Source organism: Triticum aestivum, chromosome 1D (assembly GCF_018294505.1).
Source record: "Triticum aestivum cultivar Chinese Spring chromosome 1D, IWGSC CS RefSeq v2.1, whole genome shotgun sequence".
Taxonomy (NCBI): domain Eukaryota; kingdom Viridiplantae; phylum Streptophyta; class Magnoliopsida; order Poales; family Poaceae; genus Triticum; species Triticum aestivum.
Genome location: NC_057796.1, coordinates 329,249,314 through 329,276,789, shown reverse-complemented (window position 1 = coordinate 329,276,789; position 27,476 = coordinate 329,249,314). Strand labels below are relative to the sequence as shown.

At 44.7% G+C, this 27,476-nt stretch overlaps 3 protein-coding genes across 5 annotated transcripts; 2 read left to right on the top strand and 1 right to left on the bottom strand.

Moving 5' to 3' along the window:
• Window positions 1-495: 495 nt before the first annotated feature.
• On the top strand, window positions 496-7,374 carry LOC123181828 (28 kDa ribonucleoprotein, chloroplastic). 3 transcript variants are annotated; one of them, XM_044594216.1, is made up of 14 exons: window positions 496-632; window positions 1,116-1,334; window positions 1,426-1,515; window positions 1,903-1,968; window positions 2,840-2,905; window positions 3,023-3,111; window positions 3,198-3,243; window positions 4,247-4,301; window positions 4,885-4,961; window positions 6,124-6,274; window positions 6,359-6,492; window positions 6,564-6,668; window positions 6,761-6,892; window positions 7,059-7,374. In XM_044594216.1, exons 2-14 carry the CDS (start codon window positions 1,317-1,319, stop codon window positions 7,122-7,124), a joined length of 1,095 nt encoding a protein of 364 aa, XP_044450151.1. In that variant the 5' UTR covers window positions 496-632; window positions 1,116-1,316; the 3' UTR covers window positions 7,125-7,374. The 3 variants fall into 3 exon arrangements, with proteins under 3 accessions (XP_044450151.1, XP_044450150.1, XP_044450152.1); XM_044594215.1 differs by having other exon boundaries at window positions 6,121-6,274; XM_044594217.1 differs by lacking the exon at window positions 1,116-1,334 and having other exon boundaries at window positions 1,378-1,515; window positions 6,121-6,274.
• Window positions 7,319-8,907, top strand: LOC123159153 (protein synthesis inhibitor II-like). Its single transcript, XM_044576978.1, has 2 exons — window positions 7,319-7,391; window positions 7,914-8,907. Exons 1-2 carry the CDS (start codon window positions 7,319-7,321, stop codon window positions 8,801-8,803), a joined length of 963 nt encoding a protein of 320 aa, XP_044432913.1. The 3' UTR covers window positions 8,804-8,907.
• Window positions 8,828-12,412, bottom strand: LOC123181827 (peptide chain release factor PrfB3, chloroplastic). The gene is made up of 6 exons (XM_044594214.1): window positions 12,116-12,412; window positions 11,649-11,866; window positions 11,148-11,348; window positions 10,573-10,785; window positions 9,748-9,928; window positions 8,828-9,661 (listed from the first exon to the last, which is right to left on the bottom strand). Exons 1-6 carry the CDS (start codon window positions 12,252-12,254, stop codon window positions 9,384-9,386), a joined length of 1,230 nt encoding a protein of 409 aa, XP_044450149.1. The 5' UTR covers window positions 12,255-12,412; the 3' UTR covers window positions 8,828-9,383.
• Between the last annotated feature and the right edge of the window lie 15,064 nt (window positions 12,413-27,476).

The following is a 27,476-nucleotide window of genomic DNA, read 5'->3' as shown; positions in this document are numbered from 1 at the left end:
TTTTTAAATCGCCCGCGAAATTGTCATGATCACGTCAACATTGCCGTCGGGGAGCTTGGACGCCACAATATGGTAACCAATGCAAAATTGTCTAAAAGTCCCGCTAAACGTGCCAAATTCAATAACAACCTCGAAATCCTCTATCCCCACTAGAGAATTGCCGCTATCGCCGATATTGCACGCTATGGCAGCTGAGAGCCGCCCACGAAATCCTCCTATGCGTTTTAAAACTTTGGGAAACCCTAGCTATCGCATACCAACGTGGCGCCATAAGATATATATAGACCGCGCGGATTTTGTTGTTAGGTAGTTTTTGGCCTCGTCGTGGTCTTGTGGATGATGATGCTTTGCGACAATATAAAAGTTTTTTTGAAATAAATAAAAGTTGGTACAATAGACCCACAAAAAGAAAAAGAAAAAAGGGAAACAATGGTAATTGGGGTAGACTATAAATTTGAATTGTACGAAGGACCTGGGTGCACACCGCCACATAAATCCGTAACCTGATTTCTTCTGCTGACAAAGACCCAAATCTGCTGCCCGACCCCGTCCTCTCTCCTCAGTCTCGGAGCCAGGGGCGATCCATCGACCTCGCCTCTCCGCCGCCGTAATCTCCTTCTTCACCTCATCAGGTGCGCTTCTCTTCCCACCTTCGTTCCGCGAGACGTAGGTCCGTCCCTGCCCCGTGGGTTTCCGCGCCAGGGAATTCAGCCCCTTCCCCGGAGCAATTCGAGATTTAGGCGCTCCAAGAAGATGGCTTGACGCGCCGTCAGATTTGGAATTTTGGATTTTTTTCGATGGTTTGAAAATTGCGACGCGATTTTATCTTGATTTGTTATTCTACATCATGTCCAATCCAGAGCCGAACCCTACTATCCCGTGTACCTTTGCTTCTTCTTCCGCCTGAATCCTGTGACCTACCTTAGCGTTATCGCCGACGCCTCAATCCCGCCGGGGACACCGCGTTCCTGCTGTCTCCATTGCCCTGTGTTTTAGTTTTCTCTACCTTTGTTTTTACTGTAGACGAGTAATAATTATAACAACATGTTGCTACTGTTCTTCATGCCATAGATGTTGAAGTACTAATCGAGTAACTTTTACCATTGTTTTACTAGTTACTACCGTGAGCTGAGTGAGATCGATAAAGAGTGGAGGTCGCCAGTTCAGCCTCAAGAGTGAGGGGAGAGTCTCAGGCTTGGGAACCTTTTCCTTTGGACACATAGCTCGATAAGAGCAACACCCGGGTGTCGCTGAAGAAGCATAGATCGGGGAGTTTTCTTGGCCTGAGAAGTACAGGAGAGCTGCGTAGTGATAGCATGGCTTCAAAGCTTGTGGTTAGTTACTAATCCTTTTTTTATTTCACGAGATCTATTTTAGGGATGCCTTCCTCCAGGAGTAACAAGGGTGAGCACTTCATGCGCTTAGGTTCTTGGAATCCCCTGGGACGTGGATACAGAAGGATTAAAAGAGTACATGAGCAAGTTTGGCCCCCTGGATGATTGCATTGTTATGAAGGTTTGTGACAATTCAACATCCGCAGTCAATTCGATGAAGCATAGTCTTTCTTGTGTTGTTCCTCAATTTTTCAGCGCTGATGTTTTAAATAAGTTTATACTTAATATTCATCATTCTTTAAGCAACGTTGAAAACTGAACTGTCTCTTGTCTAATTGACGGTCTGCCCTTGATTTCCCAAGGCACACATGGATATTATTCTTATTGCAATCAAAACAAGTTTGACTTTTGTGTTTTTATCTTTCTCTATTATGTCATTTGTTTCTTTAATGGACGACTGAATTTTGTTTCTTCATGGGCTACATCATTTTTTACTCAAATCATGTTTTATTGCTCATTTCCAATCCAATAATTTACCAACATGTTTTGTACCTTTACAAAATGTCAGGATCGCTCATCTGGTCGATCTCGTGGTTTTGGATACGTGACGTTTTCATCAGTAGAGGATGCAAAGGTAATAAGCGGGAATCCCTTCAGTTTATTAGGACTTCAATTGTATCTTATCTGAGGCCAGTGGCAAATGGTAATGCTTACTCGGTCTATTGTTTACGTTTCATTCCTTGACAATGTACATAACTAACCTCTACATTGCCTTTTGCGACAAAGATCTTTTTGTTTTTACCTGTCTTGTGGTTGTATACTGTACATCTAGTTGATCACCAATGAGTGAGGTTCTCCTCAGTTTTAACGTCCTGTAATAGCATCTTGCTTGTTTATCAACCATTAAAAGAAAATGGGCAACTAGTCATTTAATACATGCTATTGCTTCGCTCAAACCAATCATATTGAACATTATCTAAAGTATAACAGTAAATGTTAAACTGTAACAAAAATTTGTTAGGTCAAGATGGGTACTTTATCAGTGTTCTAGCCATCAACAATACTCCCTTCGTTCCAAAATATAAGGTGTATTAATTTTCTGAAATCGAATTTCTTTATTTTTGACCAGGCTTATAGAGACAAATATCAATAACCACATTACCAAATCATTATCATTAGATCCATCATAAAATATATTTTCATGTTTCATTTATTTGGTATTGTATATGTGGATATAAACATTGGTCAGATATAGATAAGTTTGACTTTTAGAAAAAGCTAATATAGCTTATATTTTGGAACGGAGGGAGTGTGCCAGAAGTACAGACATTTCTGAGCAAAGCAATACATTTTCCTTTGTCTTGGTAATGCTTTAGTCAACTGAATGAAGAAAGTTTTGAGAAGTGATTAGGATATGATTTGATGGCATCTTTCGACTAGTTTAGTTATATATGATTCTCTCCTGTCGCCTCTATTAACTCTGATTCTCTGTATACTATTTTTAGAATGTCGTTAACTCTGAGCATATTCTTGGAGACCGAACTCTGGAAGTGAAGATAGCGACTCCCAAGGTAAATATTTGCAAAAAGTAGAAAATCTCATCTACCATATGCAGCATACGACAGATCTTCAGTGCCAGACCTTTGCTTGCCTTTTTCGGTAACGATGTGATTGAGTTCTAAACACAGGAAGAAATGCGAGCTCCAGGAAACAAGAAAGCTACTAGGATATTTGTTGCTCGGATTCCACAGTCTGTGGATGAGTCAATGTTTCGCAGGTGAGCTCCAGTACATCTTTTGCCACTGTTGATCTACGCAACCTTCAATATATGAACTTGTCTAAGCGTTGAGATTGTTTGAACAGGCATTTTCAAACTTTTGGAGAAATAACAGATCTTTATATGCCCAAGGTGAGGAAGTTAAGCTGTTATGAGATATATAATATTCTAGATCGAAGTGCCGTCATCTAGTTTTGTTCATGTTAGTGTATTTACTAAAACTCTGGTAATATACAAACAACAAAAACAGTTGCTGATTGGCATCAATTTTCTGTATGCTAATATCTGCAACCTTCTCTTTTTTGATAGTACATTGAAGATATATTTCCAGCCAACGTTTGCACTGTTTTAGTGGAAGTTATTTTTCACGTTAAAGATCACCAAATTACTGATTTAAAGACTTTACACCTTTCCTGGCCATTCACAATCACTCAAGGAGGCAAATACCAGAGAATGTTCTAGTTTTCTTTTGACTGACAATTAAAATTGATGCTGTTCAAGCATCTTTAGGACATATTTCAATATAATTGAACGCATAAACCTGTTATATAGCCTACCTTAACTTGTTTGGGACTAAAGGCTTTATTGTTGTTGTTGTTGCATAAACCTGTTATACTATGGTCAAGCTACTTCCCTGACACGTGTTCGATTGGTTTTGAAAACCTGACAAGACACAATGCCTTGATTTGTCAAGTGTGTACTGTTGAAGAGAGATTCGTCCAGTATAACCTAAGAATCTTTGAGACAACTTTCCTTAGAAGTTAGAATGATTTTTCATCTAGTCTTTGGAGCTTCCATATCTAATAAACCCAGATTATTGTGATGGACATAGATGAGGGTTCAAGCTTACAGACTTGTTTACCGCTAGACACCTGTGGAAGCATACAACCTGTTGAGGAGTCTGGTCAGCTCGCTTGCATCACTTTAGTTAGAATAGACAAGACAGGTGGAATTGGATTTTCACATGCCCAATTTCCTTTATTTTCTAGTCCCTGTAATATCTTTTTTATTTGCTGGCCACCTGTTTGATGCAACCATTCCATGATTATGTCCAAAATATTCTACAGAGAAATTGCAGTTTGAGTCAAGATGCTTCTGCTAACATGGGTTTTGTTCTCCCACTGATCTCGTGCAGGAACTGGGTTCAAAAGAACATCGTGGAATTGGGTTTGTCACTTTCCGAAGTGCAGGTACGCGTATAGAATCTTCTAAGAGACGTTTAAATAATTAATACATTGGTAGGTCAGTTGAACTAAATAGAGGAATAATGTTACTCCCTCCGATCCTGAATTAATTTGTATGTACATTGTATAGAGGCTGTGTCAATTAATTTGGATCAGGGGAGTATAACTTTGGTCTTCCATGTGATGCAAAAACATTGCCTTTGTACTATAGCAATATAATGGTGGGACTGGTGCTTGTAGTGCCGCCGCAGTACAGCAAGACCCCCTATGAATTTCACCATCACCCATAACCTTAAATTCACGCAGTAGGGTTGCAGCAGCAATGCCCGCACTAGCTTACATTTGTTCTTTTCTGTTTTGTAACTAGAGTTTTGACTCAGATCTACGATCTTACATTCTTCTGCCTAAGTGCTTTATTTGTTCTCATCTACTTCACTTGTGCATGAGCTAGGATTTGATTTTAATTTGGAAGCTGCATTCCTAAATCATTCTTGGAACTTCCATTTGCTTCACCATTTACAATGAGTAATATAGTGTTCCTCAACAACCTGTTTAGCTTTAGTTTGTAACTTTGAACTGTAATTTGTAGAATGCGTGGACAATGTCATGCAAGAAAATCATGAGATTGATGGCACAACCGTTGTTGTTGATCGTGCAACTCCGAAGGTACATATCCCAATTTACTTAGCTCAGTGTTTGAACTTGGAATACATGTATTAGTTTGTGTGCTCCATCTCTAATACTTAAACTAGAACTAACACCCAGGGTTTAAAGTAGGAAGGTTTGTTTTGGGGTTGAATTGGTCCGGATTGTAATATCTAATCGTACCATGATCCTACCAATTTACCCCTTCTAGTGCTTGAAAAGTGGTGGATCGTTTTGCGGTTGAACTGGTCCGGGTTGTGATATCCAATCGTACCATGATCCTACCAATTTACTCCTTCTAGTGCTTGAAAAGGGGTTATATTGGACATGGACATGATCCCCAAAATGCAACTTTGATTACTTATTCCTATTGCAATGTATGTATAAAGTTGAACAAAACTATATTGTGATTTTTGTCAAGATAAACCTATATGTATGATTGTCAAGTGTCCAATCTGAACATTTTTAAAGATACATATGCAGTCAGAGTTTTTGAAGTTTGATTTTGCTATGTCCAAAGCGACCAATTTTATGGAACTTGAGGGAGTAATAATACATACAATACAATTCATTATAACTATGTACTTTTTTATCTTTATTTATGTATTAGCAATGTGTTACTTAAGAAGTTGGAAGGTCATAGCAAATGTATATGCTTTTCTTGTTTGATGAACCTGTACGGGCAAATGTTTCTATACTGATTGAAAATTGTTGTAATGGTAGAATTAATGAAGAACTGTAGCATCTAACAGTAATAAATGATACAGTTTCAATGTACTGGAAAATGGAGGCAGTATGAAAGCATATAAAGAACAACGCAGACTAAATGCTAAATTTTGCTTACAAATGTAAGTCCGCAGGATCATGATCCTAAATATGCTACAATTAGCATTTGGATACAACCATGATTCTATAAAGGGCCTCTTTGGTACGAAGAAATTGAAACACTCAGGGATGTGAAAAGCACATGATTATAGTGTTATGGCTTGTTGATCCCATATGAGACACAACCACAATAATTGCTCAACAGAGCTGTTTGAATACTGACAAACATGCACACATTTTGAGATTAGGTGTTACTTGATTAGAGAGAGATAAAGAGATCAAGAACAAGGGCTTTGGTAGCCTCACACTGGTGCTCTAGTTATCCACTTAAGATATTGCTTTCCCTCCTACATAGCAGGATGAAGAAGTCAGGCACCCTCCAAGGAGGGGGGGAGGAGCACAGGGCGAGGGTGGTTATGGCTCATACAATGCATACATTACAGCTGCTACCAGATATGCAGCTCTGGGCGTACCAACACTGTATGATCATCCTGGGCCAGCTTATGGAAGTAAGTCTTGAGCTCTACACTTTGCCTGATATTTTGACTTGGAAACAATCAATTGTTACTGAATATTGCAAAAAAATTGGCTAGGAGGTTACTTGAATGAGCCCCCTGTATCAAGCAAAAAGATATTTATTGGTAGACTCCCACAAGAAGCAAATACTGATGATTTATGGGATTATTTTGGCCGATTTGGCAGAATTGTGGATGCATACATTCCAAAGGTTTGGCTCTGCCCATCATTATTGGTAGTGTTTAGTCTTTTGACAACTTACAAACCCTAGTGGTATCGTAGGATCCAAAAAAGAGCGGCCACCGTGGTTTTGGTTTTGTTACTTTTGCTGAGGACGGTGTAGCAGATCGTGTAGCGCGAAGAAGTCATGAAATTTTGGGACAGGAGGTGAGACAACAAGAGCCACTGCCTCAGCTCAGCCTGCCAAAAATGCCAGTGTGGAGATTAATTCATTGATCTGCCTTGTGTTTTCTCCCCAGGTTGCTGTAGACTCAGCTGCACCCGTTGAGGGTGGCCCCAGTCGAGGCGGTTACATTGAACCACCTGGGCCGTATGGAGCTTACAGCCCGATGATGTCTTATGGCCAGTTCTCTGGCAGTCTTGGTTATGATGTAAGTAGAGAGCAGTAACTAAAGCTACTACTGTTTTCATCTTCTTCATATATATTTGTGTGAAGCGGCATAGGCTTCAAATTAGTTTCTCACTCGCTCTTCGACTTTCTCGATTATCACTTGTGAGTTGTGAGACATTTGCTAACAAATCTTTCTCACGTTTCAGTATGGTTATGGTCCCAGTGGAAGTAGCAGCAGATCAAGAGTACAACCACGCTACAGACCCTACTGAGGCACTCTCTTGGAGCCATCACAGCATTTAAGCGACATGGTAGTAGCATGAAGATGCTTATGACATTGTGAGAACATGATAGTGAAAAAAAGGATGTTCCGTTGTCAGGATTCTATGGTACCGTGTATACTTATGTTTGTTTTTGTCCAGGATATATGCGTAACCCTTTTTGTTCATGACATTTTTCTGTATTCATGTGCCACCGGAAATTTAATTATATGGTGTGGCAGACTCTGAACATTGCAGATTATGCTAGCTCGCAGACGGGTTAGCTGTGCAGTTTGGTTACGTTTTTCAGCGTTGGGTCTATTTGGTTTGCTCCTTGGGTAAATTCGGCTAGCCAAGGTTCCGGTTGCTCATGTTCTATCCATGGATTTCCTCTAAAATGCACATGTGCTGTCAGCATCTGGCAATCACTGAACCAAAGGCGCACCATTCCCTTGGGTTTTTGAATGTTGGTCAAGTGATTAACCTACTGGGCCTTGTTACCACCTTTTCTTAGTTTGCGGTTGCAGCATCGTTGCCTCCCAAAAAGAAGGTATTTGAAACGTGTTTTAGCCAAACGGTAAAATAAGCAAACGAGTCAGACAAGCACGATTTCAAAAACCCATTAACTTTAGTACAAAGTTGTACTAAGTTAAGACATTTTTTTTTGAAAAAGTTAAAACACTTATTTTGAGACGGAGGGAGTAGTAAACTACTGTGATGATGTGCATGACCCAGTGCCGCGTGCTGACCAAGTGACCAGTTCTTGCTGGCTACCCATCTTCTTTCGCCGTTGTCAACCAGTATCAAATAATCTGTCATGGAGATTGGAGAACCCGGCGTTCACGGCGGAGCTGGACGTCACTCGGGGCCCATCCTACGGCAGGTTCGTCTCCAGCGTGCGCGACCAGCTCGTGCTCCACGCCGGCGCGATGCGCCACCTGGAGCTCGTCTTGCTTCCTCCCCAGTCAGAGGACCCCGGAAAGGCTCCATGGATCGGCGTCATGCTCCGATGCGGCCCCAGGCAATCGGCGCTGCTCCGGATATGCGCAGACAACCTCTACATCTCCGCTTACCGGAGCTCGGACGGTCTGTGGTCCGAGTTCCTCGGTGGCTCCCTAATCGCCGGCGCGAAGCCACTCTCGTTCGCCGATAGCTACGGCAACATGGCGAGAGTGGCCAAGGCGGCACTCACCCTGGGCAAGGAGGAGCTCGAAGCCGCGGCGGAGCGCCTCACGGCCAGCGCCGGCACCCAGCAGGAGATCGCAAGATCGCTGATGACCATGTCGGTGATGGTTAGCGAAGCCATCAGGTTCAGGAGCGTCGGCGACGCGCTCGGGCACATGATGTGCAACGCCGCGCGGCGAGGGGTGCTGCCGGCGCACATGGTGGAGCAGGTGAAGAACTGGAGGAGCCTGTCCGAGTACTGGCTCGGGGCCGTCCTCTACGCCCAGCCGTTCCTGCCGTACATAGAGGCCGACGGTAGTCAGCACTATGGCCACATCCCCCAGCACCTGCTCGCGCCGGCGAAGATCGACTGCCAGGACCACGCCATGATGGCGCTCGGCGTCGCGCTGAACCGGCAGAGGGGGCTGCAGGACAAGCACAAGGCGGCGCTCGACGAGCACTGGCGCGCCGTGAGAGCCCACGCCCGCAAGCTTGACAGGGAAAGAGCATCTGCATCCAGTACATGACGACTCGGACTGTCGGAGTAAGAGTTTGGTCAGAGAACATGCTTTCCTATACCTGGTATATTTGCCTTTTTGGCTTGAAATGTGACCCATGTTACAGAGGTTCTCCTCTGGTAATGTGCTATATCTGTATCAGCAAAAATGGATTTACAGGACGCGGAGTTTCTGCACCCGAGCTCAAATGAGCTCGGGTGAACAGTAAAATCAAAACTAAATCAAAACAAATTCAAAAAAATCCAATTTTTTTTGGGAGAAACATTGACAAAAGTTCTAAGTGCTTGCAAAAATTCGTCATGAAATCACATTCCTAGAAGGCATGGCAAAAAAAAAAAAACAGTACTCTGAAAAAGCTACTTTCAAAAGCATTTTGAAGCACTGAAATTTTTTTTTGCCACGCCTTACAGGAATGTGATTTCATGATGAATTTTTGCAGGCACTTATAACTTTTGTCAATGTTTCTCTCAAAAAAAATTTGGAATTTTTTGAATTTTTTTCGATTTTACTGTTCACCGAGCTCAAATGAGCTCGGGAGCAGAAAGGCACTTTCGGATTTACAGAACTGCACACGAATTCTTGCGTATCGTCATCCATGTCTTGAAACAATACGACCCCTGATGAACGGTTCGATGTCGCCTTCCAGGACCGAGTTAAGGTCGGACAACTGGATGCCCGTGTTAAGATCATGGACCAATTCCTGGGGCCCGAACGTGTATCGTCTCGTCTCGCGGTTGCATCCTTCCTCCACGGCTTGTTTCTCGATCATCTTCGCGTCTGGTACTCTTAGTTCTCTTGTTATGATGAGTAGCTTTGCTTTCAGCCTGCTCACGGCTTTTAGCTTGTTTGCGAAATAGCTTCTTTCACCTGTGGAGAGACCAACCCAGTACATTTAGCCTGCAGCTATATGCGGGTTCCCACTTGCATGAACATTCTACATTTGTGTCCATTACCTGAGCTTTCGGCAGTAACTCCACTCGGTATGTGTTGAACTCTCACAGTGGCGCCATTTCTTCGATCTCGATTTTCACATTCACTGGGTAGTGGAGAAATCTCCAGATCGTTGTCGTCCAAGTGAAAATTAACTGGTCTATCCAAGAAGAGAGGAATTATATCGACTCTAGCTGAAATCGCCTGGAAGCTTTGGTAGGTTTAGAGTTAGCTATTCTGATATGAAGCATTGTTAGGAAAAGATCATGATAAAAATAAATCCATTCTAGTATCAAGCATCACAAGGAAAAGATCATTGTAAAATGCCTTCTGATGCAAAATGCATAAGGAGAAGGTTATGCTGAAAATTGCACACACAATCTGGGCCTCCAGAACATTGTACCACAGTTTCTCCAGAAAACTAAATGAAAAGGATTTGAACTGGGAAGACATAAGATCCTAGAACCCAGAGACTTCACAGAATGCATACTGTTGGTTCTGATTTACACCAACATAATTGGGTGTAAAGAAAATGCTGAATTCTGAAGCAATATCTTGAAAATGTAAATTTAATTTGAACATTTTAAAATTTGTATTGAAGTCCATGTCCTAATTTGTTCCAGTTCTTGAGGGAGCGTGACATACTTCTATCTTTTACTCAGCATCTAGGAGGTGCTCCTATATTTTGCAAGTTGCTCACTGACACAGATATATTCAGTACATGCACACGAGTCAGCTCTATTGAAATGGTTCTGAAAGTACGACTAAGGTTTCATTGATATAACCTTTGTGTTTAATTGTTTGGACCGAAAAATATCGTAACAAATAGGAATAGAAAATGGAATCACCTCGCCAGTGCCAGAATTTTCAACAGAAGAGTAGATCATTCTGTGCATTCCTTTTTCTCCAGAAAGGGTACCAAACATGTACTCTGATTCAATCTCCAACGCTGCAAACTGGATATGACCACTTATTGATGCGATCTTCTCTACCAGTCCTTCTTTGAAACGTTGCCTCCGTGCCCAACTTGTATACATGCCAAATAGCTTCTCTGCCCATAACTGCAATCAGAAAAAGAATTCAAAAAGGTGGGGATGATTAAATTTGATCAAAGGACTAGTTCGGACAAACATGGACATATGTACTTCTATACTATATCATTTAAGTGCTGATAACTATAAACTAAGATTTGGAAGAAATGTTAGCAATGACCATCCTTTAGATTGTTTTTTTCGCTCCACCCTTTTTAATGTATCATCGTTTGTTGTCTAAATAGAATATTACACTATTCCAATTGAAGAAAAAATAATGATAGCATAGTAAAGAGGTATTGTGATCAGTGCTATATTGGTGTTGCCTTATTGTAACATCATCAAGCTTTGATCAATATTTGACTTATTCAATGCCACTGCAATCAACTAACCTCTGAAGCAACACCCTCAGATCCAGCAGTGACCATGATACAAGCTCCTTCCTTGTCATATGGACCCTTAAGAAGCTCGTACATCTGGTAACGATCTAGAAACTCACTAGCATCCAAAGAGATATCATATGCTTGCTTAAATAGCTCTCCATTTATGACATCCATGCCTGCTAGTTGACTTATCAACTTAGCCTCTTCAGCCTGCACATCATATCTAATGAACAACAATAACCAAATATGCTAACTCTAATTCATCATCTCCACAGTTCACAATAAAAGCAAAAAGACAAGGACACTAATTCATAAATTTTGAAGTGGCGAAGGGAAGTAACTGCCCACATCGTTTAGTCCATCTTCTGCTTCTCAAGCATGGTCCTTATGCCTTTATATAGCACAACCGTTTTATAAAGCATATGCTATATAAAGCGTATTTTTTGGGGGTTCAAATTTTGGACAAGTAAAACAGTTCACTGAACTCACATTATGCATCTAAGCAAGCACCTTATATAGAAGGTCTTTGAGATGATCAACCGCTCTGATGGCATCCGACAGAGCCGAGAGCGTCTCATGTGACTTGGCCGGATTGTCCCACAAGTTACGGCTTTGCAATACTTCTTCGTGTTTGATTCTCCGTGCTTCCTCCCTCTCCAGTGCATTGGATGCAGACAACTCGACCCGGATAACCGCATCTTCGATCCTCCTTTTCCAGGAGTACAAGCCTTAATAAGATTAACCAACAAATGGCATTAGAATCAGTTCTTTTAGTTCTTAAATTTCTTTACGGAGGGAGTAGCAGTTTAGCAAGACGTTCAAATCTGGCTCGTACATTGGGTGCATTCAGGTGGCACATTTTACGCAAACTGAACTGTACATTCAGGACTGATCTTAATCATGGGAAATCCAGGACCATGTAATTTCTAATCAGTCTAATTGATTGATTCACTAGAAAACTGCAAAGGCGGACCTACCGAGCTCCTTGTAGGTGGTGGCAGTGTCACCACGGCCGTCCGCCGGGAGGGCCGAGGGGAGGGAGAGGCGGCCAGCGCGGGAGCGGATCGCCGACGCCCGAGCGGAGGCTGCCGCCGGCGGCGAGGCCGCCGTGGCCATGGCTGTTGTAAGAATGCGAGCGGTGGCCGGTGGGGAGTGATTTTCAGAGGGGTTCGGGGGCGCGGTGTGCGGCGGAGGAAGGTGTAGCCTGGCGTGGTGTGGCTCACACGCGCCTCATCCTCCGCCCAATCGCCACAGCCCACAAGGCACAGGCCAACTTTTCCGTGCTTCATCAGCTCGTTTATGCAACCAGATTTTTTTTTTAGAAAAACTTCCGATCTACTTCATCAAACATTACAAAGAGCACGGGAAGTAATAAAAACTACATCCATGTTCAACCATCTAGCGACAACTACAAGCACTTGAGCGAGCCAAAGACCATCGCCCTCTCTCACTAGAGCAGGCAAACTTCATTGTAGTAGACAGTCAAAAATTCGTCATGCCAAGTCCCCAAAGGACCAGCGCACCAGAGCATTGACCGTCGCTGATGAAGAGAAGCGTATATCAAAAAGATCCAACCTGTAGATGCATGAATGCGGACGAATGAAGACCAAATCCATACAGATTCACCGAAGACAACTGCCAGCTGAATCTCGTGAGATGCACCGCGGGGACGGGGGCTAGGCGGGGAGAATTTTATTCCATCTTCAAAGGGTTGTCGCTGCATCCCCTTCCTGCGCAGCACACGAACGCTAAAAAAAACTAAAAAACTCCTAAAAGGGAAGCATTGTCGGCGCGAGGCGAGGAACCCTAAGGCCACGTGAATCCAACCTAGGCCGGCATCAGGCCCTAGACTGTCTTCGAGCAATTACAATAGGTGTTACATATCAAAGAATTTTGATGTCACGAACTGGGTCACTACTAGGCATAGGGAGTGTCACGCTGAAATCAAAGGATGGAGTTAGCTCATAGGTCGAGTGTGTAGAATTGAGTCCGTAAGTGTAGCATTTTTGGGCATGCCCTTGTCCTGTCTTCGCCCCTGTGTGTCAATACATGTGTTCATATTACTATTGAAGTTGGACTAAACATGTCCATGTTTTTTTACTAGGCATAAAATTAAAACATGCATTTCACTCCCCCCCCCCTTTTTTTTGAAAGAAAGGGCTTTCCCCTGCTCCATTTCATAGCATGAAGCAACAACAGTTTCACATCATTCAGGCCTGCTAGCGTGGTCATGCCAGATCAAAGCGAGTAGGCACCCAACACAAATGTCTACCAAACCAGGTTCTTTAAGTATTTTCTTCTGCGCACATATTTATTCTTGAACTCATTGTAGTATCCACATCAATTAGCATGAGAAAATCTACATTGTGGATTTTCAGTTCTTTTCCCATATGATCTTGGGCTCGTGCGGCCACTAGATATGAGAGCCATGGCTCTCTCTAAAAAAACAGGATATGAGATCTATGGCCACTTTCATGCACATCGTTTCCACCTGACTCTTATAGTGAAAATACGGTTTCATGCTAATAACAAGTGATTAGAGGAGTAATGATAATACATCAATCCATAGTCACCGGAAAAATGGAATGCATGGGGACAAAAGAAATGTAAAAGTGCATATTTTATACTATGAAATCCTCTCTTTCCATAGTTGTATTTGGTCTGAGAAAGGGTATTCTATGAGATTAATGCTCACAAATTTGATGCAATGTTCATTTAAAAAAAATCACTTTTTCAATTAAGTTAATACCTTTTTAAAAATGTTCACCTTTTTTCAAAATATGTTCACGTGTTAAAAATGTTTGAATTTTCATTTTTTTAAAACCATTCATGTTTTCAAAAAATGTTCACATTTTTTTTAAAAAACGTTCGTACTGTATGAAATATCGTCTTCCATGTGTTTTGCAAAAACTGAATGAAAAAAAAACGAAAAACAGGACACTACAGTAGCCAGGTCGCTACAGTACAATTGTCTCTGCCACTGTTCCTACTCGTGGCGCCAGTGGGCCGGACTGGTCGGCGGTTTGCCCTGTGCGTTCATGCGACTGTGCCGCGGCGAGCGGCATATATAGAAGCTCTCCGTAATCAGAGCCACCTTAAAAACAACTGAAAAAGAAGTGTAATCAGCCACGTTCTCCAAAGGAAGAGGCAAACAGCCGCGCTGGGCCGCCGGCGGCGGCGACACAAAGACGTCAGGTCCGCCATGGATAGATGGTCGTCCGGCCACCCGTTCCAATCTGGACTCTTTATCTCCTTGTCACTTTTTCTTGCCTTTTTCTTTGTCACGGACGGAAATGGTCCCGCCAACTTGTAGAATTTCCGTATCAAATAGGAGTATGACATACTCAAATTGCAATTTTTTAAATTTTATTTACACTTGCGTGCGCAACTGAACGAACAGACAACATGCGTGCCAAGCTTCAAAGGTGCGTACGCCCTGAGGCAGGTTCTGCGCTGGTTCTGCCGTTTGACGTTGCTGACGGCCGGCGGCCGGCGGCACACCTGTCTTGTGCGTAGCGAGCAGCAAGTTCTCGTTAACAAAACGTTTTTTTAAAGGAAGTTAAGGCAACATGACCAAATGGTCTTTCTTTTGTTGCTGCGGCAACATGACCACTGACCAGATAATAAACTGTATTATGACCACAATATCTTGGCAAACATTCCCAGGAAAAAATGACATTCACGAACATTTTTTCTGGCAGTTTTAGTTATACAGAGATGACAGAAATTTTAGTGCAGAAGGTATTTTTTTCTTCAGAAAACTAGCATCGTGTAATTTTGATCAGACTGCTGCCGTTGTACTCCTATAGTATGTGTAGCAATTGTATACCACCGGCTCAGTTGTACATGTAGTGGGAGGGCCCAAAAATAGTCGAAGGAAGGGGCCGTGCTGGGCCAGATGGTGCTGGGCTGCTATGGTTACGTCGTTTAATCATATATATCCTCCCTCATATGGGCTTGGGCTCGACCAAGACTAAAGCCCGCTTAGCCCAGGCCCTGACCCGTATTAGGCATTCACACATAGGAAGAACACTCCTTGCCCGTGCGCTGCTGGTGCAGCTAGCTCCAAGTTTTTGGGCAACAGCAACGCGTATCACGTATCACACTAGTGGCGCCGCGCCGTCACGTATCACACACGCATGCAAGCCGTGATAACTGACCGCGCAAGCCAGGAGCTCCCCGAAAGTTCACCCCAATTCCCAAGCTAAAGCAAAGCTAAGCCGCTGACGACAAGAGTCGTTCCTCCGTTTGTGAAGGCAAAAAAGCAAGAGTCGGCGCACGACACGATTACGTGCGCCCGAATTGCAGGCCCGCGACGCCGGCCGGCCTAGCTAACCGATCGACGATCGAACAAACCCGCCGGCCACCCATCTTGGAACGGTGGCGGAGCTCACCACGGCACCCCGAAACAAACCCGGTGCGTGCGCCCACGACTGCTCCGCGCAGTCAGCAAGTGACACGAGCGGACTCGGCATCCCGTCCGTCGATGGGCACGAATCGAGTCGCGTGCGCCGGCCGGGCAAAAAGCACGCGACGCAAACGCAACCGATCCAACCCACGCCACGCACGCACGCATGGCCGGCCGGCCTCCGTTATTCGAGTCGGGGGTTGCCTATGGCCTCCGTGCCACTTTCGCCGCCGCCGGTCGACTTCCTCGGTGCGTGCCCGGGCGTGCGCCGTCCCGGAACCAAACCAACGACGACGTCTCCTCACCCGCAGCAACAGATTTTTTTTTTGAGTGCGTGCGTTGTCCTACGGACTACGTGTACCTAACATAACGACCGGCCTCCGTTTCTTAATCGGATCCGTCTCCGTCCGGGCATCGCGTCACACGAATGACCTTTGCATATGCATATGCCACCCTCCCTCGCTCAACGGCATGTCATGGCTAGCGTGAGGGACAGGCCAAGGGGATTAGGACGTCCATCGCCACACCACGCCATCACGGAGACGCAGTGTACTCTTCTTCCACTACTACCAATTAACAAAGAGCCCGATCGACACTTGGAGCTCATCCTCGCCAGCGGCGGCTGCTTGTAGAAGCTGCCTCACAGGACTCGCGAAAGTTACATGTGCACGGGCCGAAAGGCCGTGACGGAACTATGACCATGCATACCGGCCGACCCGTCTCAGCTAGTAGTACAAGATAAGTGCCGATCAAGGCTATTCTAAGTGATCAATGATTATCTTTTGGTGAGAGCAGTCACTACCCCAGACAATAATTAGTAGGACTTGTGTAGTAACATTTCTTTAAAAAGAGGTGCTTAGAATGGCGCCAAATAAAATTTATACCAAAAACAACATAAGATAAATAACGTTAGAACTACAGCCGCGCGCACAAGATTAGGTCAATAAAATTTACAAAGGTCAATATCATCGAGAATACCATAGGAGAGCTCAGTAGGCAAGTGCGACGAAACCTGCTTAAGATAGAACCAAAATGTAAGTCGAGTCGGAGTACACATGACGTAGGGACAACAACATCCGAAGATATCGAGTCGCTGAATGGACCCAACCAGACCGCATGAAGAAACCACCCCGCCTTCAATCTTCCTGCGTGAGAGGACCACCCAACCCCTATCGATGGAGAAACATCGCCCTTGGTTGGCAAGAGCGCTCCCTATAGGTCAAGCTCGCACACTAGCTAGTGCTCGACCCATCGCAATAGACTTAGCCTCCTCCAAATGTTCCCACCACTGCGCACCAATTAACCATCGGATGACTAGAGAACTATGCACTTCAAGGCGAGACCATCATAAATCCTCGACCTAGAGCAGATGTAGTCTTTTCACCCAGAGCACATGAGAGGGAGATGGAATGCCACAACGATGGCTTTAGGAAGGAAACGATTCCAACGGGTGTCGTCGTTGTAGGCCATGGGCAGCTAGCTAGGTTTTCACCCCTGCAAGACATCTCTGCACTCAAATCCGAGAGTGCCCAGCCGCCAAGACATCTGCCACACCAATCATGATGCCACCCTCACGGCCATGGCCTCTCGCCATCACTCAAGACGTTGCCTTATCATAAGTATGTTGCTTTTCCCACCATCCAAGGTTGTCACCAAAGCGCACCACTTCTCTCAATGCGAGCTTCCTGCCACCACCATAGTGCCACCTTAGGTCTTGTTCGATTATTCCTTTCCACGAGGAAATTGGAGAGGATTGGAGGGGATTGTTGAGGATTTTGACTCGTAGGGACTTAATCCCTCTCAACCTCTTCAAATCTCATGGAACTGAACTAGGCCTTATAGAGAATTTTTTTATTGAGACCTTACAAAGACTTGCCCAAGCGAGGATGGCATAGGACGGAAAACCAACCTTTCATGTTGTACCATTAATTGTCATTTCATGTCCGTCAATGGTGTAAAATATATATAGTGTTACGTATGTCCGATTGGAACTTGGAAAACCACACTTGTTAAGATGGGCTATTTTATTAGTTTTGCGTATGCAATGATTTGTGCCACCACACCACACCAATTTGACTAGCCACGGGCCAAGTAACGTCAAGGATCACGCCCAAACACACCTACTTTGTACTGCTACAGGCGGCTTAATCAAAGGAAGTAGAGTCTTGTAAGCAATTTCATGAGGTGATATGGATGTTTACGTGTTGGAAAACAATGCACACGAGCTAGCTGCTCCCGATAAGAATCTCTCTATTCTTTTCACATTTTAGCTAGGGGAGAACAGGTCGTCTCTGGATTCATTTATTCAGTGTAAGTTGTACTCCTTTTTGAGAGAGGGAGAGAGTACTGTGTACTGTTATTTTTGTTGTGCTCCATTCGCACGTCCGTTCTTTTTAACAAATTCTGACCAAATTTCTCTCTCTTTTACATGCATGGGAAGCCCAACCCAATTTAGTTTCAGCTATATGAAGATGCAACTTTGCGACATGTTTGGCCGTTTCTGAGACGAGCTCAGGAGACGCAACGCGTGGCATGACAATAACAAGTTAGGCTCCTGCCATGACAAGAAGGAAGAAAATATATAGCTAGCGTACGCGCTGCATAAATCCACGCAGTCCAACAAAAACGTCCCTCGCAGCTTCTGGTCGATCGACCGCGCAGTCTTACACGTCCACTTTGCACACATACACGTAGGTATGGATGGTTCAGGCATGCTGAGGTGACACGGAAATCTTATCCGCTCTATTCAACTCCGGCCGAATGGGGTCCAAGCTTCTTATATTTTGGCCCGCTGAGCCACGTCGACATCGACCAATCAATAAACAATTTTTTTATTTATGCCAAAACAAAAGTGAATTCGTGCAATATACATAGTTTTATACGGCTATAGACCACGCAGTGGCGATGATATTTGTGTATACTACGTGCATATACGTTAGTCGGCGCAAAGACAAGTCAAATAACAGACCACGATTTATGCTCTCATACCACACACACTGCATGCATGTATACGTACGTGTGGATATACATGTGGACACCAATGTGCCCATCCCACGTAATTATAGATACGTACATATCAAAACCAACGAGCACATCCTCGAGGTACGTACATTCTCGAGCTGGCCAGTATCTCGAAATGCGGAATTTTTAGACGCCGGCGCCGTAGTATTTATGCACGTATACGTAGGCAAACACGTACGTAGATACACGCAGTGGTGCATTGAGTGTGTGCCTGCGATGTGTGTGGTAAAACTGACACGGAGGTCTTATCTACACTTATCCTGATCGGGCACGCAGGGGCTTCAAGTCGTTTTTGTGGCTTATCCGCCAAGGAGACCCACTCGAGCAAGGAAAGGAAGAGAAGAGTTGCCGGAACTCTCGCGAACGAATGGATGAATTCATGAAGGTGATGGGCAAGAAAAGATTCCGGGAAAAGTAAACGATCTTCATCGACGACACGCAGCCCGGTCTACTTCGTTCGTCCAAATCCAGCCGGAACGGTGAGGTTTACCGGCTTTATCCGCCGCTTTGCCGGGAAATATCCGTTGGTCCGGTCCGACCCGTCGGGCTTAGCCAATAACTTCTGCGCTTATCACGTAACAGTTGTGGGCCCTGGTTTGATCATGGTCCCAAGCATGACATTCCGTTACGTGCATATCCTCCTCCTTTTCACCTCGCTCTCGTCTCTTCTTCCTTGAAGTGATCGACCTCCCTTTCAGCTCAACTTGCCATAGATTTATTTTACGAGAAAACCGTCTACTCTACTGGCTACTGGCTACTGGTGGCTATGGCTTTTTGGAGTGTACATTATGCATTGTGCCGGCGCTTTTTAATATCCAGAAAAAATGTGAACCCTTTGTTTATTTTTCCGGCGGGTGACTAGGAAGGAAATGTGATCCGATCTTTCTACGTGTGCATTCAATTCATCCATCGAGCAACGTGAGACGGAGAGCGTCTTCTTATCTCAATGTACAGTTAGTAACGGCCGGCCGGTGTGTGTGTGTGGCGCTGTAGGGCCTAGCCATTCTTGTTTTCTTCGAGACGATCGGATCTCCGTCCGTCCAGCGCTGCTGCTGTTTGCTCCGAGGACACACACAGGATGACAGGAATCATCGAAGAAGATGCCGTGGCCGTCGAGAGACAGCGGGGGCAAAAGGACATGGAGGAAAAGGGCAGGGGCCTACGTAGGATCGCAGTCCAAGAAGATAACCAGCCGCCCCTCGCGGCCGGCGGGAGCCGCCGGGAGAAGGCACCAAGAAGAGAATTCCAGCAAGGCAACGACGCCTGATCGGGAGCCTGTAGCGATCGATCTACTCGATGACGGGACAAGGTGTGCGCCGCCGGCCACATAAGCAGGGAAAGGATTAAAGGGCCTTTCGGTTGTGTATGCATATAACTGGGGCTGTGCGTTGCCGGCGATAAAGAATTTCCACTGGACTGCTTTTCTCCCACTTGAGAATGAGACCAAACATGATTCACACAATTTGCTGCTGTTTTTCCTGTGAGAGAAACAATTTTTTTTTTGAAACCAAGGCAGAAGATTTGCCTAATTCATTAATGAAGAGAGAAAGAGAGAATGAAGAGTGAAACAGTCGGTACAGTCTCTCTACGCCTCACCCAGAGAGCATGGGTTGAAATTCAATGGAGTATACATTTTCCCACAAAATAAATAAATTCAATATAAATAAATTTTATTATCCTTTCCTTTAGGGTAAGCTAGGAGAGGGGTATAATAGACATTTGTCTCAACCATTGCATGACTATTTGATTTAAAAATAAATAACATGTTTTTTTATCGGTGTATGGAAATGTAAAATATTTTAAAATGTAAAAAAATGTTTAGATGATATATCCTCCTCTCGTACCGGTAGTTGGCCACAATTTTCATATTTACCGAAGTAGAGAAGAGATAGTGATTAGCCGGTCTGATGAGAAGCGTGTGGGCGAAAGAATAGAAAACCATGTGGGGTGCAAATTTGGTGGAGGGTGGGAAGAGAACGTACGTGGAGGGAGGGACGTGGGGTGTCACAGGAAATAGACGACCTATGACGAAACCTTAGGTTCCTCTGAAATATAGAGATAGAGTATAAATTACAGAACAAGATATAAGTAGAGAAGTAGAGAGTAGATAGAAATAGAGATTAGCCGGTGAAAGGATTGAAGAGATCGTCTAGAAGGAGGAGGGGTGGGGGTTGAATATGAAACTACCAAATTTTATCATTTCTTTACAAATTTGGGGTAATGCGGATAAAGTAAGATCTCCCAATGTGCAACATATACAGTAAGAACAACCTATATGATGCAACAAGCTAGCTAGCAACTAGGAAAGTAAAAGCAACAAGCTAATTAGCAAGCACCACAAGTAAAGGTATGGATGTTGGGGATCGTAGCAGAAATTAAAATTTTCTACGCATCACCAAGATCAATCTATGGAGTTTACTAGCAACGAGAGGGGAGCAGTGCATCTACATACCCTTGTAGATCGCGAGCGGAAGCGTTCAAGAGAACGGGGTTGATGGAGTCATACTCGTCGTGATCCAAATCACCGATGATCCAAGCGCCGAACGGACGGCACCTCCGCGTTCAACACACATACGGAGCGGTGACGTCTCCCACGCCTTGATCCAGCAAGGAGGAGGGAGAGGTTGAGGAAGAAGGCTCCAACAGCAGCACGACGGCGTGGTGGTGGTGGAGTGACAGTTCTCCGGCAGGGCTTCGCCAAGCACACGCGGAGGAGGAGAGGTGTTGGGGAGGGGAGGGGCTGCGCCTTGGATGTGGTACTGCAGCCCTCCCCTCACCCCTCTATTTATAGGGAGAAGGGGGAAGGGGGCCGGCCCCTCTAGATGAGATCTAGAGGGGGGGGGGGCCAAGGGGGAGGGAGCTTGCCCCCCCCCTTTAGGGTTCCCCCAAACCCTAGGCGCATGGGCCCTAGGGGGGTTGGCGCCCAGCCCACTAAGGGCTGGTTCCCTTCCACCTACAGCCCATAAGGCCCTCCGGGGCAGGTGGACCCTCCCGGTGGACCCCCGGAACCCCTCCGGTGGTCCCGGTACAATACCGGTATACCCCCGAATATTTCCGGTGACCGTATGGTGACTTCCCATATATAAATCTTTACCTCCGGACCATTCCGAAACTCCTCGTGACGTCCGGGATCTCATCCGGGACTCCGAACAACATTCGGTAATCACATACAAACCTTCCTTATAACCCTAGCGTCATCGAACCTTAAGTGTGTAGACCCTACGGGTTCGGGAATCATGCAGACATGACCGAGACACCTCTCTAGCCAATAACCAACAGCGGGATCTGGATACCCATGTTGGCTCCCACATGTTCCACGATGATCTCATCGGATGAACCACGATGTCGAGGATTCAAGCAATCCCGTATACAATTCCCTTTGTCAATCGGTACTTTACTTGCCCGAGATTCGATCGTCGATATCCCAATACCTCGTTCAATCTCGTTACCGGCAAGTCACTTTACTCGTTCCGTAATGCATGATCCCGTGACTAACTACTTAGTCACATTGAGCTCATTATGATGATGCAATACCGAGTGGGCCCAGAGATACCTCTCCGTCATACGGAGTGACAAATCCCAGTCTCGATCCGAGCCAACCCAACAGACACTTTCGGAGATACCTGTAGTGCACCTTTATAGCCACCCAGTTACGTTGTGACGTTTGGTACACCCAAAGCATTCCTACGGTATCCGGGAGTTGCACGATCTCATGGTCTAAGGAAATGATACTTGACATTAGAAAAGCTTTAGCAAACGAACTACACGATCTAGTGCTATGCTTAGGATTGGGTCTTGTCCATCACATCATTCTCCTAATGATGTGATCCCGTTATCAATGACATCCAATGTCCATGGTCAGGAAACCGTAACCATCTATTGATCAACGAGCTAGTCAACTAGAGGCTCACTAGGGACATGTTATGGTCTATGTATTCACACATGTATTACGATTTCCGGATAACACAATTAAAGCATGAACAATAGACAATTATCATGAACAAGGAAATATAATAATAACCATTTTATTATTGCCTCTAGGGCATATTTCCAACAGTCTCCCACTTGCACTAGAGTCAATAATCTAGTTACATTGTGATGAATCGTACACCCATAGAGTTCTGGTGTTGATCATGTTTCGCTCGTGGAAGAGGTTTAGTCAACGGATCTGCGACATTCAAATCCGTATGCACTTTACAAATATCTATGTCTCCATTTTGAACATTTTCACGAATGGAGTTGAAGCGACGCTTGATGTGCCTGGTCTTCTTGTGAAACCTGGGCTCCTTGGCAAGGGCAATAGCTCCAGTGTTGTCACAGAAGAGAGTCATCGGCCCCGATGCATTGGGAATAACTCCTAGGTCGGCAATGAACTCCTTCATCCAGATTGCTTCATGTGCTGCCTCCGAGGCTGCCATGTACTCCGCTTCACATGTAGATCCCGCCACGACGCTTTGCTTGCAACTGCACCAGCTGACTGCCCCACCATTCAAAATATACACGTATCCGGTTTGTGACTTAGAGTCATCCAGATCTGTGTCGAAGCTAGCATCGACGTAACCCTTTACGACGAGCTCTTCGTCACCTCCATAAACGAGAAACATATCCTTAGTCCTTTTCAGGTACTTCAGGATGTTCTTGACCGCTGTCCAGTGTTCCATGCCGGGATTACTTTGGTACCTTCCTACCAAACTTACGGCAAGGTTTACATCAGGTCTGGTACACAGCATGGCATACATAATAGACCCTATGGCCGAGGCATAGGGGACGACACTCATCTTTTCTCTATCTTCTGCCGTGGTCGGGCATTGAGCCGTGCTCAATCTCACACCTTGCAATACAGGCAAGAACCCCTTCTTGGACTGATCCATATTGAACTTCTTCAATATCTTGTCAAGGTATGTGCTTTGTGAAAGACCTATGAGGCGTCTCGATCTATCTCTATAGATCTTGATGCCTAATATGTAAGCAGCTTCTCCAAGGTCCTTCATTGAAAAACACTTATTCAAGTAGGCCTTTATACTTTCCAAGAATTCTATATCATTTCCCATCAATAGTATGTCATCCACATATAATAAGAGAAATGCTACAGAGCTCCCACTCACTTTCTTGTAAACACAGGCTTCTCCATAAGTCTGCGTAAACCCAAACGCTTTGATCATCTCATCAAAGCGAATGTTCCAACTCCGAGATGCCTGCACCAGCCCATAGATTGAGCGCTGGAGCTTGCATACTTTGTCAGCATTCTTAGGATCGACAAAACCTTCCGGCTGCATCATATACAATTCTTCCTTAAGGAAGCCGTTAAGGAATGCCGTTTTGACGTCCATTTGCCATATTTCATAATCGTAGAATGCGGCAATTGCTAACATGATTCGGACGGACTTCAGCTTCGCTACGGGTGAGAAGGTCTCATCGTAGTCAACTCCTTGAACTTGTCGATAACCCTTAGCGACAAGTCGAGCTTTATAGATGGTAACATTTCCATCCGCGTCCGTCTTCTTCTTAAAGATCCATTTATTTTCTATCGCTCGCCGATCATCGGGCAAGTCTGTCAAAGTCCATACTTTGTTTTCATACATGGATCCTATCTCGGATTGCATGGCTTCAAGCCATTTGTTGGAATCTGGACCCGCCATTGCTTCTTCATAGTTCGAAGGTTCACCGTTGTCCAACAACATGATTTCCAGGACAGGGTTGCCGTACCACTCTGGTGCGGAACGTGTCCTTGTGGACCTACGAAGTTCAGTGGTAACTTGATCATGATCGTCATCATTAACTTCCTCTCTAGTCGGTGCAGGCACCACAGAAACATTTTCTTGTGCTGCGCTACTTTCTGGTTCGAGAGGGGTCATCTCATCAAGTTCCACTTTCCTCCCACTTACTTCTTTCGAGAGAAACTCTTTCTCCAGAAAGGACCCGTTCTTGGCAACGAAGATCTTGCCTTCGGATCTGAGGTAGAAGGTATACCCAATGGTTTCCTTAGGGTATCCTATGAAGACGCATTTTTCCGACTTGGGTTCGAGCTTTTCAGGTTGAAGTTTCTTGACATAAGCATCGCATCCCCAAACTTTAAGAAACGACAGCTTAGGTTTCTTTCCAAACCATAATTCATACGGTGTCGTCTCAACGGATTTCGACGGAGCCCTATTTAAAGTGAATGCGGCAGTCTCTAAAGCATAACCCCAGAATGATAGCGGTAGATCGGTAAGAGACATCATAGATCGCACCATATCCAATAGAGTGCGATTACGACGTTCGGACACACCATTACGCTGAGGTGTTCCAGGCGGCGTGAGTTGTGAAACAATTCCACATTTCCTTAAGTGTGTGCCAAATTCGTGACTCAAATATTCCCCTCCACGATCTGATCGTAAGAACTTTATTTTCCTGTCACGTTGATTCTCAACCTCACTCTGAAATTCCTTGAACTTTTCAAAGGTCTCAGACTTGTGTTTCATTAAGTAGACATACCCATATCTACTCAAGTCATCAGTGAGGGTGAGAACATAACGATAGCCACCGTGAGCCTCAACGCTCATTGGACCGCACACATCAGTATGTATGATTTCCAATAAGTTGGTTGCTCGCTCCACTGTTCCGGAGAACGGAGTCTTGGTCATTTTGCCCATGAGGCATGGTTCGCACGTGTCAAATGATTCATATACAAGAGACTCCAAAAGTCCATCTGCATGGAGTTTCTTCATGCGTTTGACACCAATGTGACCAAGGCGGCAGTGCCACAAGTATGTGGCACTATCATTATCAACCATACATTTCTTGGCATTCACACTATGAATATGTGTAACATCACGTTCGAGATTCATTAAGAATAAACCATTGACCAGCCGGGCATGACCATAAAACATATCTCTCATATAAATATAACAACCATTATTCTCGGATTTAAATGAGTAGCCATCTCGCATTAAACGAGATCCAGATACAATGTTCATGCTCAAAGCTGGCACTAAATAACAATTATTGAGGTTTAAAACTAGTCTCGTAGGTAAATGTAGAAGTAGCGTGCCGACGGCGATCACATCGACCTTGGAACCATTCCCGACGTGCATCGTCACCTCGTCCTTCGCTAGTCTCTGCTTATTCCGCAACTCCTGCTTTGAGTTACAAATATGAGCAACCGCACTGGTATCAAATACCCAGGAGCTACTACGAGCGCTGGTTAGGTACACATCTATAACATGTATATCACATATACCTTTGGTATTGCCGGCCTTCTTATCCGCTAAGTACTTGGGGCAGTTCCGCTTCCAGTGACCGTTTCCCTTGCAATAAAAGCACTCAGTCTCAGGCTTGGGTCCATTCTTTGTCTTCTTCCCGGCAGCTTGCTTACCGGGCGCGGCAACTCCCTTGCCGTCTTTCTTGAAGTTCTTCTTACCCTTGCCTTTCTTGAACTTAGTGGTTTTATTCACCATCAACACTTGATGTTCCTTTTTGATCTCCACCTCCGCTGATTTCAGCATTGAATATACCTCAGGAATGGTCTTTTCCATCCCCTGCATATTGAAGTTCATCACAAAGCTCTTGTAGCTAGGTGGGAGCGACTGAAGGATTCTGTCAACGACCGCGTCATCCGGGAGATTAACTCCCAGCTGAGACAAGCGGTTGTGCAACCCAGACATTTTGAGTATGTGTTCGCTGACGGAACTATTCTCCTCCATCTTACAACTGTAGAACTTGTCGGAGACTTCATATCTCTCGACCCGGGCATGAGCTTGGAAAACCATTTTCAGCTCTTGGAACATCTCATATGCTCCGTGCTGCTCAAAACGCTTTTGGAGCCCCGGTTCTAAGCTGTAAAGCATGCCGCACTGAACCAGGGAGTAATCATCACTACGTGACTGCCAGGCGTTCAGAACGTCTTGAGTTGCTGGGAAAACAGGTGCATCACCTAGCGGTGCTTCAAGGACATATGCTTTCTTGGCAGCTATGAGGATAATCCTCAGGTTACGGACCCAGTCCGTGTAGTTGCTACCGTCGTCTTTCAGCTTGGTTTTCTCTAGGAACGCGTTGAAGTTGAGGGCAACATTAGCGTGGGCCATTTGATCTACAAGACATATTGTAAAGGTTTTTTAGACTAAGTTCATGATAATTAAGTTCATCTAATCAAATTATTAACGAACTCCCACTCAGACAGACATCCCTCTAGTCATCTAAGTGATACATGATCCGAGTCAACTAGGTCGTGTCCGATTATCACGTGAGACGGACTAGTCATCATCGGTGAACATCTTCATGTTGATCGTATCTGCTATACGACTCATGTTCGACCTTTCGGTCTCTTGTGTTCCGAGGCCATGTCTGTACATGCTAGGCTCGTCAAGTCAACCTAAGTGTATTGCGTGTGTAAATCTGGCTTACACCCGTTGTATGCGAACGTTAGAACCTATCACACCCGATCATCACGTGGTGCTTCGGAACAACGAACCTTAGCAACGGTGCACAGTTAGGGGGAACACTTTCTTGAAATTTTAGCGAGGGATCATCTTATTTATGCTACCGTCGTTCTAAGCAAATAAGACGTAAAACATGATAAACATCACATGCAATCAAATAGTGACATGATATGGCCAATATCATTTTGCTCCTTTTGATCTCCATCTTCGGGGCGCCATGTTCATCATCGTCACCGGCATGACACCATGATCTCCATCATCATGATCTCCATCATCGTGTCTTCATGAAGTTGTCTCGCCAACTATTACTTCTACTACTATGGCTAACGGTTAGCAATAAAGTAAAGTAATTACATGACGTTCCAGTTGACACGCAGGTCATAAATAAATTAAGACAACTCCTATGGCTCCTGGCGGTTGTCATACTCATCGACATGCAAGTCGTGATTCCTATTAAAAGAACATGATCAATCTCATACATCACATATATCA

Coding starts and splice junctions, on each gene's coding strand:
- LOC123181828 (XM_044594215.1), top strand. Junction 1,969..2,839: donor CATCAGTAGAGGATGCAAAG/GTAATAAGCGGG, acceptor TACTATTTTTAG/AATGTCGTTAACTCTGAGCA. Junction 4,302..4,884: donor TGTCACTTTCCGAAGTGCAG/GTACGCGTATAG, acceptor TGTAATTTGTAG/AATGCGTGGACAATGTCATG.
- LOC123159153 (XM_044576978.1), top strand. CDS start 7,319: ATGTGCCACCGGAAATTTAATTATATGGTGTGGCAGACTCTGAACATT. Junction 7,392..7,913: donor TTATGCTAGCTCGCAGACGG/GTTAGCTGTGCA, acceptor GTTGTCAACCAG/TATCAAATAATCTGTCATGG.
- LOC123181827 (XM_044594214.1), bottom strand. CDS start 12,254: ATGGCCACGGCGGCCTCGCCGCCGGCGGCAGCCTCCGCTCGGGCGTCG. Junction 11,349..11,648: donor TCAAAGACCTTCTATATAAG/GTGCTTGCTTAG, acceptor TATGATGTGCAG/GCTGAAGAGGCTAAGTTGAT. Junction 9,929..10,572: donor AAAATTCTGGCACTGGCGAG/GTGATTCCATTT, acceptor CAAAGCTTCCAG/GCGATTTCAGCTAGAGTCGA.